A 12,404-nucleotide genomic window follows, 5' to 3' on the forward strand; every position below is an offset into this window, starting at 1 on the left:
TTTCCACCTGATTATTAAGAGAACAAATCTGTGCACGGCTGGCATTGTTTTCCAATTAGAGAGTAGTGTCTCACATTCATATTGCGCACTGTGTTAATACAAAGTCAGCAGGGTCCTGCTTAATTAGCGGATTTGACGAAAATGTTGGCTTTGTATTAGCTTATAATTCAATTAAAATAGAGCAAAAAAACAAAAAACAAAAACAAAACAAACAAACACGAAAAAAAACAATCACAACTTAAAATACATAAAACTAAACTTGGACAGACTAAAATAAATAAAAACAAAAGATGCATAAATTATTTTGATCCCATCACTGTGAAGCCTCACCTGCAGGCCATGCTCTCCTGTGTATTTGTAGTCCACATCTAACTGTTTGGTTGCAACATAATCTTTGAATGACTCAAAGACTGGAAATAAACAGAGCATGTATAAGATCAAAAAACAAAAAATCCATATAGACAAATAAAGACCTCCAAATGGCAAGAATAGAATAGCATTATGACACCAAAATTACTATTTGAACTGACGCTGTCCTATTTGTCTGAAAAATCAGTCAGTTCCATTGTTTGAGAAGAGCTGTGAAGTTGATGTGCTCATGATAGTACTCACTGTTCTTCTTTCCTTTTATGCTAAGCTGGATGTCATAGTAGTCCTCTATCCGCTCCGATCGATAATCAACATGCTTACACTGGATATATGACTGGAAAGCAAGAACAGACACACACACGAACCCACAGGGGTCAGACTATATGTCACAACCTGGCTCATAAGGCTATGACAAAGTGGGAGAGACAGTTTCAAAAGTTGAAGATGCAACTGCTCCCAGTTGGCACCGATGATCCCCTGCCCCACCCACCAGGTATCTGAAAAACAGGTAGGCAACAGACAGATTGGCAGGGAAAGGCAGGGATCGTCACACTATATGATTCAATTGTTCAATATTGTTTCTAAGAGGGTCACCTCTTTATTTTTATTTATTTTACCTCCTGCTATTCTTAAACTGAGCTTTTTACAGGCTACATCCTGAGCTTAGTTGCTTAAGTTCAGCCACTTCACTTCATTACTGTGCAATACAAAATGTCTGTAAATTTCTACCTTCAACAAATAAGCGGCTCATATCTACTATTTCTACAAAGAAAGAGAGGGAAAAATAGAGAGAACATACCACCATCTTTCCTCTGAAGAGCTTGGGGATGGTTCCCTCAACACAAGTGCCTTTCATTTTGTTCTCCACATTGTCCAGGAGCTGAAACACACATGCGCACAGTAGGTCAATTATTCAGCATGCAAACACATACACACATATATTCCTTAAGACAGCATAAGAGAACTCACCACTCTGCACAGCTCCTGTACGTCATGTTGCATGAAGCTATCTAGTGTTTCCCACCTTTATGCAGTAAAAGAAAAAAAACAACAATTACAGGTCAAGTCACAGATCTTGATCTCAACTCCAGGTAACATCCTACAAAGAACTTAGTTTGACAAGCTCACTACAAAAGAAATCATCTTTGATTGGACAGCCCAATAAACTGAGGAAACTGTCCTGAATTGCAATGATAACTACAATTACAAGTTTTTCAAAGGCTGTTCATTTAATAAAATAAAATTACTGACAGACAAATTCAGCTGTATGAGAAGACCTTTTTGATGTTATTAAAACATAGCAAATTCTGTTCAAGTATCTCACTTTCCTCCCCACATTCAATGTTTTGAGTATTACAATGCCAACAAGAAAATACAGAAAAAAATGTTACAATTACACCACTAGATCCAAAACCACTACATAATGGTTTTACTTCTCAATTAGCCTTCATCTTTGTCATCTGAGGACAGAGCTGTCAATTTTTTAAAAAGTCTGTTTAAATACACTACCCAAAGGACTTGGTGAGTTTCTTGGTGCCGACAGGTTTGTCGCTGTGTTGCAGCTCGTAGAAAACCCTCTGCAGTGCCAGGGGAACGCTCTTGGAAGAGTCATCTCCCTCTGTGGGCATCATGTACACCGCCTGGGAAGAGAAGAGTCATGAGGATTCACACCAAGATTTGTCCAGTAGATGTAGTTGGTATGACTCTATTGTGAAAACCTACATCATTTCTAAACTTTGTCTAACGACAAATAAAACACACATTTTTAGAATTGGAAAAAGCTATGAAACAGCATTTAGAGTATGTATTTGAATTGTATTAGAGGACAAATTTCAGTGTATGTTGGCCTGATACATAAACATGTGGACAAAGGGTACAAACACACAAATGCTGAGAGTAAGCTCTAGTGCACACATATATTATACATTTTAGGGTAGCATATAGGAAATCTCAGCTAAGACACAAACAGACACACAAAGGTAAAACCATACCCGTCGTAGCTGGTTGGTGAAGAAGAGTGTCTGTAGCAGGCTATTCATGTAGCAGGTAGCTCCCTGGTTCTTTAGTCCAACATAGCCTGTGTGTTTCTTAGAGTCCCAGCTGGATACAGAGAGAAATTGGATGTTAGGGTTATAATTCATGATCAAGAGGAAATGCATCCTGGGATCACTGTAGAAACGCAAACCCAGAGACAATTAAAAGCTACGTACGCCACTCCATGTGGGGCATCTGCCTGGACATAGACTTCAAATGTGACTTTGTCATCATCAATGAAGCCCCTCTCTGGATCAGTAACATCCTGAAACGCAACACAACAAAAGCAGTTAATATCAATAAGGATGGGTAGAAAAAACAGCATTTATTAATATTTTCTATTTATTTTCCTTTATTCATGACAAAAAACAAAAACAGAGCGGACCAAATAGACAATAAGCAAACTGGATTATGCTGGACAAAAATAAAACAGCCCTTCCAGCACAGCCTCTTTTATCCACCCAATCAACAAACAAATGAAAATTAAATTTTTGACAGCATTTACTCTACCAGCTCTAAAATAGGCAGCCAATGTTTCTAATGTGGTTCTTGTCACATCTGAAAAACATAACTAATAACATAACATAACATACTAATATTAATTTGCCTACTTCATTTTGATCAATTTCTCTATAATTTTCTGTACTTACACTCCAGGACATGAAGTTTAAGAAACCCCAATCATTCTCTTTGTAAAAGAACAGATGACTGATCCTGCGGCTGAAAGACTTTTCATCGTCTTTGTAGTTGATGATCTTCAGCATGGCCTGTGCATGGCACGACCATGACCTGAAACACCAAGAACAAGATCCATTGTGAGACAAAATATTTTTGAATTAATTTGACCATTTTCTCATGAAACGCATTTCCTCAAATAAAAGAATTCTGGCAGATATAGATATAGATATATTGTGCGGGCATGGTGGAGGAATGAGCTTTCCAAGTGAGTGGAAAAGATGAGGCCTCAACTTAATTTCATGTCATCTACTGTGTTTTGGTGGTGATTTTAAATAACACCTTTAATTAAAGTTAAAGGTAATTAAAAGACCACTGACATGTAAAAAAAACTTTCACTTGACTGAAAGAATAGGTTCCCAAGATTGAAGTCAGCAATTCAAGCTAATTGAGGATTCAAACCAATACCTCCAGAAACTAATGGCTGAAGTCACAGTGGCAACAAAGGGGATACAAATCTGTATCTGGAAGGTCCAACAGCTTTCACTTTCCAAGTCAAAACTACATCATGAAGACAAAAAACCACTTCAAATACATTTGGACAAGGTTACTGACAAGTACCAAATAGGGGAAGGATGCAAGAATTTTTCACTGAATATTTCTCAGAGTATTATGTCAATCATAAAAAATGGAAAGAATGTGGTACAGCTGTGAACCCCCCAAAAGCAGCCTGCCCTGCCAGTCAAGTAGAGGTCTTCACGGGTCCACCCAAACCCTAGGACCTGAGACCCGTTTTATGTGGTCAATCAGGTCCAGGTTAGCTCCCATTCTATTGCCATGGGTCTGGGTCTGTATAACTCTTAGGAGTTGCTGATCACACCGGCTTGATCAAATGATGCGTCTGTTTCAGGACGTCACAGCATAAAAACAAAGTCACATTGAGCATTGCCGTCAACATTATCGAAAGTGCTGGCTTGAAACTCCATGCCAGTTTTTGTTTGGTGTTAATAGACCAAGTAAAAACGGAGATATGCTGATATCACTCACTGAAAAGTGTGCAAGATGGGATGGGGCAGACATTGCATTTATTTTATATCTGACTTTTTGTCATATGACGAAATATTGATGAACATTTCAGGGAGGGGAGGGTGGCCAACAGCGAAGAGCACATACAAAGCAGAGACGTGGGAGAGAGACAGAGAGCAACAGAGAGACGTGAGCAGATATTGAAATAGTTCTCGGAGGATTTGGAGTTTTTGGGGAGGAAAAATGAAGCGAATGCCAAGCTATAAAGTTGTTTTTCCAAGAGGAAGATGCTGATGACAGTTCCTTGTCGGAATCAGAGAGTGATGTTGGCGAGGATGAAATTGCTGAGTCATCTTTTGTCATCAACAACGAGGGGTAAGACAAACTTCTTATGAAAATGTATTGTTTTTGTTTTCTTTACTACTCTTTGTGTAAACTTGGTGAACTCTCTTTTTACATGTGTATATGTAGTTTTTGTTTGATGTTGGTAGAACAGGTAAAAATGGAGATAGGATAAATTTGATATAAAAGTCATATTTACGCATGTGTAAAAGCATGCAAGATGGGATGGGGCAGACTTTGCATTTACTTTATATCTTCTTCGTATGTGTGTATGTGTACATGTGCAGAGATGATGAGCAGCCTGGAGCATCTAGGCCTACAAGCCCAACAAGCAGCACACAGACGCCTACACAGAGGAGGCGTGGGAGAGGGAGATGATGAGACAATGAGAGGTGAGACAAACTTCTTATGAAAATGTATTGCTTTTGTTTTGCTTATTACTTTGTAAACTCTTTATGTTTATATGTTTACATATGTATGTGTGTTTGTGTACATGTACAGTGAGCAGACTGACACAACCCCAACAATGAGCACGAGGAGAGGGCATGGGAGGGGGACTCAAAAGAGGTCAAGATCTCCCGGAGCCCAGTCAGTGCAGCCACACCACAGCTCTGAGCCCTGGAAAACTAATCTGACCGTGATACTGCCCAACAAACCAGTAGGTTCGTGCTCCGCAGAACACCAGGAGTCCAGGTGAACACAGATTCAGCACAGTCACCAGTGGACCTTTTCCGGTTATATTTCTCCACAGATACAATGAGGACACTGCAAAAACACCAACAACTATGCAGCAAAAAACGAGGAAATGGGCAGGACAAATGGGTTGACGTTGAAGTTGAGGAACTCTACAAATTCCTTGGTCTTCTCATTTACATAGCATTGGTGTCGCTGCCAAGTCTCCAAGACTACTGGAAACACAACCAGATCTTGCCTGTGCCGTTTCCAGCCACTGTCATGGCAAGAGACAAATTCAGGGCGATATTAGGGAACATCCACCTCAGTGATCCAGAGGGGGATGTTGAAAATGAAAGGAAGAAGGGAACACCACAGTATGACCAGATGTTCAGACTCAAGCCTCTTATTGATGTTACTGATAAAATTTGCACTGCCTGCCAGGCTCATTACCACCCAAGGAGGGAATTGGCAGTTGATGAGAGGATGGTGGCAACTAAGGCGAAAACTGGCATGACACAATACATAAAGATCAAGCCAGTGAAATGGGGGATCAAGTTTTTTGTGCTGGCTGAGTCAAGCAATGGTTATACCATCAATCACAATGTGTACCATGGCAAATCACACACACCAGGTGTTCATGGACTGTCATATGATGCTGGATACCATATTTATATGGACAATTTCTACACCAGTCCCAAACTGTTCCTCGACTTGGCCAGCATGAAGTTTGGAGCCTGCAGCACATACAGGGACAACAGGAAAGGGTGTCCCAGTGGGAGCACAAATGCCCTCACCAGAAAATCAAAAAGAGGCAGCATGAGATAGATCAGAGAGGATCTCCTGCTCTTTGAGAAGTGCATGGACACGTGGGACGTTGTAGTGTGCTCCACAATCCATCAAGCAATTTCTGGTGAGGTGGTCCAGAGGAAAGTGAAGGATGGAGATGGACACTGGGCAGTGAAAGACAGAGTGCCTCTGCTCTTGGTGCAAAAGAACTTCCTTGTTGGTGTTCCTGTTGTCATTGCCTTGGCTATAGATGCCAATCAGAAAGCCACACAAGGCCACAGGACCTGCCAGTGCTGCCTACAAGTGGACAAAAAAAGGAACCTCACATCATTGAAATGCGAGTCCTGTGATGTAGCCCTCTGTGTCCTCGTTGACAGAAACTGTTTCAAGAGTGGCACAAATAAAAAAAATAAAAAAACGCCACACCTGCTTTTTGTTGTAAATAGTTATATATAGTTCGATTTTTTATCTCAGTGTTACCATTATATGTTCAGGAGGTGAGGGGTCAGAGAGCAGAAGTCAGACTTGTTGCGGAGAGCAGATGATAAAAAATTAGCATTGCTAACATTAGCAGCCGGGGCAACGAACGAGCGACCGTTATCAAAGTTCAAAATGGCAAACAGTCAAAGTTATCTTTATTGTGTTAGGTGCAACAAAACTGCAAAGCTGATTCTAAACGAGTAGTGTTTGTCATCCGTCACTATGACAGCAAGTGGACTTAAACTGAAATAACAAGTGGATAAGCCATGCTGTTTCAATCAGCCAGAGAGGAATAACAGAAAACCTGGATGCATTTTACCAACTTTCTTGACAAGGAGGGTGGATTATATGCATCACAGCCTGGCACAGGGGAGAAGGCTACGTACATTGCATTAGGTAAAACACAAACTTTTGTTTTGACAACTTGTAAATTAAATGCAAAATATGTCATTTCTGCTGCTAGGGGTCTCTCAATCAAAACAATAACAAAAGACGGAGTGTGATGACGGTGTGAAGTAGCGTGAGATCATGGGAGTTGTTGTCTTCATTGTTAAACAACCAGCTTCTCCAGGATAGGATTACTTCAGTGTTCATCATTCAGGATGTGTTTACCAGGAGCTGAATTATCTGCAGAGGTCTCCTCCTCTCCAAAACAAACAGATCTGGTGATTAAAAAAAAGATTAAAACACTGATCTGGTCTGTGTCACACACACACACACACTGTAAACAATCCCATTGGCTCGTGAGTGTTAAAATCTGCGAAGAACATACAGTTGGATGCAGTTGTCACTGTTTTTTTGCCAAGGTCCCCTCTCATATATTGACGTTCACCTTAAAGCAGGCGTCACGTAGCAGACGAGATCAAAGTTCTAATTGGCCCATAGAGGTGCTGAGCAAAACTCAGGAGAGACTCAGCAGCCAGACATTTCTCCTTTCTCTGTTTAAGAGTGGTTGAAATTGTCTCTAAAATGAGAATACATGGTTCACCTTAAAAGGTCGGTCAACCTTAATTGGGCCAGGTCACATTCCCATGGGCAGCTCATTTATGTTCCATCGCTCGCTAACTTCCCCTTCCCTTTAATCAGCAGGGGGCAACTGTTTAACTTTTAACCAGCCCCAGGATGAGGTGCTGCAGATAACAGGAATACACGCACTCAAAAACTGCCTCTTGTAACTGAACACCTGCCTCTAGCATCCAGGTGACTTCATCTGTGACAGTAGCCTCGTGGCGTGCGTATTTACAGGCAGGTGATACACAGACTCTGCATGTACATCAATCAGGTCACTATGTGCTCTGCTGAAGGTATATACAATATATTGTTTCAGCCCTAGTGATGATGTTGGATGTTACAGGGACTGTGCGTGTGATAAATACAAATGCAGATCCCACTGTTCTAATTGCATAAAAAAGAAAACTTTTTTTTTTAACTCAGATTTTATGCATATGGTGGTGTGGTCTTTATACTATAATTTTCCTAAAGAAAAGATTTAAAGGTTCTGTACATAGGAATCAGAAATTCCTTGTCATTAGTCACATCTGTGGCCGTTAAATGAGCTGCAGTCAACATCCTGGTGCTTGCAGCGTGAGACTATTGCGGGTGATGTCTTTTTCCTCGCTTACACTTCTCATAATTACATAAAAGATCTCTAACATTGTGTTTTACACCGTGTTTCAAGAAAGCATCTCTCACTCCCAGTCAGTCAGCCCTCTGTGGCTGTGGCCAGGGAGCAACGCGCTGTTGTCGAGGAGCAGCGTGCTGCGGCTGGGGAGCAACAGACTGTGTCCAGGCAGCAACAAGCTGTGGCTGGGGAGCAACGCACTGCGGATTTGTTGTGAAATGTGTGCTTATTATGACCTTTGGACTAACAACAGGAAAAACAAAAGGAGCGAGCTATGTTCTGGTATCACTCTGGAGCTTGTTTTCTGCTCCTTGAGGAAATAATGTTGTTTTAGCTGTGTGCTCAGGAGTGGGCGACTTGTCATTGCAGGGGTTTTATTGTGAAATGTGTAGTGGTTGATGGAGGCAGCTAGCCGTCTCAATAGCTGGATAGCTAATATCTGCAGGGTGTTTCTAGCTGGATAGTACCATTTTTGTTGTGTGGTTACACTATTCATTTATTGATGTTAGCAGGAGAGAGGCAAGGCACTCAGGAGCACGCAAAAACATCACTTCGGTTGGATTTTCGCCTGAGTCCTTCACATAAAAATCAGTCTACAGGGTGTTATAGACAACCGAGGAGGTCAGGGAAGGTCTCATTTTTTACGTTACATTACAACCCATTCACTCATTGGCAATAAAAAAACATTAATACATATAAATTGCTTCACAATTCCTCATACAGAACCTTTAAAAAAAAAAAAAAAAAAGCACTAATGAGATATATCTGCCTTGATTTGAAAACACTGTGCCTGTACATCTATCAAATGTCCCCCAAATCCCTCGTCCAACTAAGACACCTACGTGGAGTCTGACTCTGCATTACACTGCAGGAAGAAGCCCACGCTCTTCTGGTGTGGCCTGTCAGGATAGAAGCGCGGCATCACCATTATCTTCCATGGTAGGTTCCGGAGAAAGCAGGATGGGCTGAGCACCGACTCACTCAGGCGGCTGAAGCGCTCTACCACAAACTGGAAAGTTGCCTCTGACCTCCAACTGGTGTCTGTGAAAAAATGGAGGGAGAGGGGCGAAAATGGGAAGGGTAGATGTTCAACAGAGGAACAGATTTCTTTCAGCTCTCACTGACCTGGTGCAAGTGGTCATTGTATATCAATATTTTTGAAACATAGTTTGAGACTAAAAAACTCCACAAACAATTCAATTGAGTCATTCACAATATGATGTTAAACCTAGATCATTACCTAGAACATTTTCTTTCACAGCGTTGAAACAAGCAGTAGAGTGAAATGTTTGTAACTGTGTTTGTGTAAGTGCACATGCTCCTCACCATCCTCCTCTGTGTTGTTGTGTCCATCCGCCATGGCAACATTACCATTGATCACTGGGTTGGCCAGGATTCTTGGAGGGCTGTCTGTCTCTCCAGCTGCACAAAGAGAGAAATAATATAGTAAGACTGTACAGGTAGTGGGTACCAAGATGGGTAGAGACCTGTCTTCAACATTGTTACTTGTATATGAGCAAGAGGGCACTGTCTAGCTCTGTAAGGAATGTCAGACAATGACAATTTTCCTACCAAGATCAGTTAAATATGACATCAAGAACTAAAACAAAGTTTCTGTCTGATTAGGTATTCATTTTAATTCATATTTACCAACAATGATCCAGAAACAGAAAAAACTAAGCAATACCTTGAATGGTCATTCAATCCTAAAACAGATAATCTGCAACTCTATCACATTCTTTCAATACTTTTGATAATGTAGTTTCATGGTTTGGTTGTCAAAATTAGGGAAATTCAAGTGATTATTATTCAAGTTCTTAAAAATCTTATTTTGCCTAATTTCTGTGAATATATATATACCTTTTAAAAAGCAGGAATTACTTAGGGCAAAACAAAAACAGCATCTATTAAGACAGGACATTTTTGAAATTAAACAAAACAAAAACAAAACTGAGTTTATTCTACAACTACTCTCTAAATCTTCATGCAGTGATCCTTCCCTTCTCCTTTCATACATTTTACTCGGAAAACCCAGCTGAGACAGCATAACAGAGCATAACAGCATAATAGAGTGAGGGCAACTGAAAGAGTGTGTGTGTTATGTGTAAAAAAGACCATGCAACATTACAGTAGCCTGGGTAATTGTGGACACCATGCAGGATTAAGCTGCAAGTCAACCCTCGTTTAAAAACACACGCGCACCAAGGACGTCAATTATCCCAGCCAAATCATGACATGATTCGATGCACAGTGTGTTCTTACAAAGCTGGGTCATGTTACATAGTGTGATCCCAAGTCTTGCCAATTATGGCAGTGCTGAATTGGGCTAATGTTAATGAACACAAGATGGGCTCATGAAGGGTTACAATAATGATGATGGCACATGGTCAAAAGCACTGGCAACTTTTCCCATTCCCCACTTTATGAAGGTTAAATATTTCATCTGGCTCACTTAAAATATATTTCACAAGTCAATAATCATATCCAATAACATGGAAAATCATGATAGAGATGTTATATACTAAAAGTAATTAGTTATGGCCTTAGAAGAGTGCGGCACAAAATGGCGCCAAGGTGCGCGTTAGCAGAACTGGCATGGCGCTGCATTGGCCATTTTAATATCATAATGAAAAAATTATGTTAAGGTTACCCCACTTGGCTTAAAGATGCAAAGATAGGTCAATAATAACCTCAATAGGCTATAATTTTTCATTGGTGAATGTCTATTCTCAGCTAGTTGTTACAGACATAACATCCTTTATCTTCACCAGCTATCATAGCTATTTAGCCAGCTAATTAGCTAACATAACTAATGCATTAATATGAAGTCACATTATAGTTATGGCTTCCTGTCGGCCCAACGTGACTTGGCTGACGTTAGGTAGACAGTTACGTTAAGTTATCATGTTAGCCAAAAAAACCCAAAAAACCTAACACTAACGTTTAGTCTCACCCTCACTCCTCAAAACTACAAGCAAGTTAATGTAACCGTTTCAGGGCTAACGTTAGCTAACGGTTCACCTGTAGGATAACATCACTACTGCCATCAAACCTTGAGGCCAACTAGCAAACATTAGTCAGGCCAAGTCGAAATTTTGGTTGACTCTGCATTTGCCTTAGTCACTAACATCACACGGCTGTGATATTATATTATACATATTAATATGTCATATTAATAACACAATAATATCAATTTACCTGTCCCTCAGCTCTGCTGCTGGTGTCCGTAGTCACTCGTCAGTAATTTAGTTCAAAGAGAGATTGTCTCGGCATGAAGCGCAGAAATAAACCAACGGACGGCGGATAGGCAATGTGATTGGCATTTTGAAAATTTCTGCAAATGTGTTATTTTTCTATCTACACATTATTTTGTGTTAGGAAACAACACCTCTTTATTAAGTGTGTTCAAGCAGTATTTTAACACTGTAGAAAAGCATTAAAATGTTTTCAGCGCTGATTGATAAATGACTGAAAGTTATCTAGCCTAAATTTTTAACACTATTTTATTTACTTACTATTTTTACTTTTATTTACTTTAATTTATTTATCAATTAATTTACATCATTTTTAATTAATTACCCGTGTAATACTGTTATTCAAAGTCTGTTTACTTAATGACTTATTTACTTAATTATTATTATTTAGTGGAATTGAGATCCTTTTCTTCGACAACAATTCTCTGTATTTATTATTTTCTATTTTTATGTGACATCATTAGTAAATGCGGGTTTATATTTTGGCTCCGCTGCATGAGAATGATAGGCTACATAAATATTCAAATGGACGACTGCGTTTTTTAAAATTAACAAATAGTTTTATTGTGTCACTCACACAGGGGTTTAAGTAGGGTTTGCAGAAAATACAGTCGTAGGTGTTTAATTCAGAATTCGTGAGTTAGGCCAATCTATGGACTAAAAACCTCTTCACTCATTACGAAGAGGGGGTGTGCCTGTGCCGATTAGTTAATTACTTAGTACATAAGAAACTGAAAGGAGTGTCACTAATTCTAATTACTGAAATTTACAATTTTGATGTTCGTCTATTTTTTTCTTATGCACTGACATTCATATATGCTCCGTATGCTTGGTATGCTTGCCTGGTTACACATACCAACTCCTATATTATATAGCATTGCATAAGACAACCTTAAAGTCATTGTATACTCACTACTGAGTACCACTAACAGAGATAAAGTTCAAACACAATTTATCCCTTTGACAAGGGAGTGTCCATGTCCACGATGTTAGTCACATTATCTGCAGTGCTAAAACCAGACGGTCCATGACTGAAATACACCATCTTTCATATTTTGAGTAACATAAATGATACCATCCAGTGGGGGAAAAATGATACTGCACCTGAACTTGGCGTTAGATGCTGTTGCAGTTTTCTTTCT

At 39.8% G+C, this 12,404-nt stretch overlaps 1 protein-coding gene across 6 annotated transcripts in view; it reads right to left on the bottom strand.

Annotated features, from left to right (window-relative positions):
* LOC121884284 (ubiquitin carboxyl-terminal hydrolase 7-like) overlaps positions 1–11,433 on the bottom strand; it is a 32,376-nt gene extending 20,943 nt beyond the window's left edge. For 4 of the 6 annotated variants that reach the window (XM_042393008.1, XM_042393007.1, XM_042393006.1 and 1 more), the window contains exons 1-11: positions 9,869–9,944; positions 9,335–9,430; positions 8,851–9,049; positions 3,054–3,192; positions 2,580–2,668; positions 2,361–2,469; positions 1,879–2,009; positions 1,339–1,393; positions 1,169–1,249; positions 613–703; positions 331–410 (exon numbers count right to left, since the gene is read on the bottom strand). In XM_042393008.1, the coding sequence (XP_042248942.1) occupies positions 331–410; positions 613–703; positions 1,169–1,249; positions 1,339–1,393; positions 1,879–2,009; positions 2,361–2,469; positions 2,580–2,668; positions 3,054–3,192; positions 8,851–9,049; positions 9,335–9,430; positions 9,869–9,929 (1,131 nt within the window). In that variant the 5' untranslated portion in view covers positions 9,930–9,944. Of the gene's footprint in view, positions 1–330; positions 411–612; positions 704–1,168; positions 1,250–1,338; positions 1,394–1,878; positions 2,010–2,360; positions 2,470–2,579; positions 2,669–3,053; positions 3,193–8,850; positions 9,050–9,334; positions 9,431–9,868; positions 9,945–10,961; positions 11,024–11,206 lie in introns of those variants that run through there. The other 2 variants (XM_042393009.1, XM_042393010.1) reach the window with 2 other exon arrangements.
* Between the last annotated feature and the right edge of the window lie 971 nt (positions 11,434–12,404).

The sequence above is a fragment of the Thunnus maccoyii genome, chromosome 18 (genome assembly GCF_910596095.1).
Source record: "Thunnus maccoyii chromosome 18, fThuMac1.1, whole genome shotgun sequence".
Lineage (NCBI taxonomy): Eukaryota > Metazoa > Chordata > Actinopteri > Scombriformes > Scombridae > Thunnus > Thunnus maccoyii.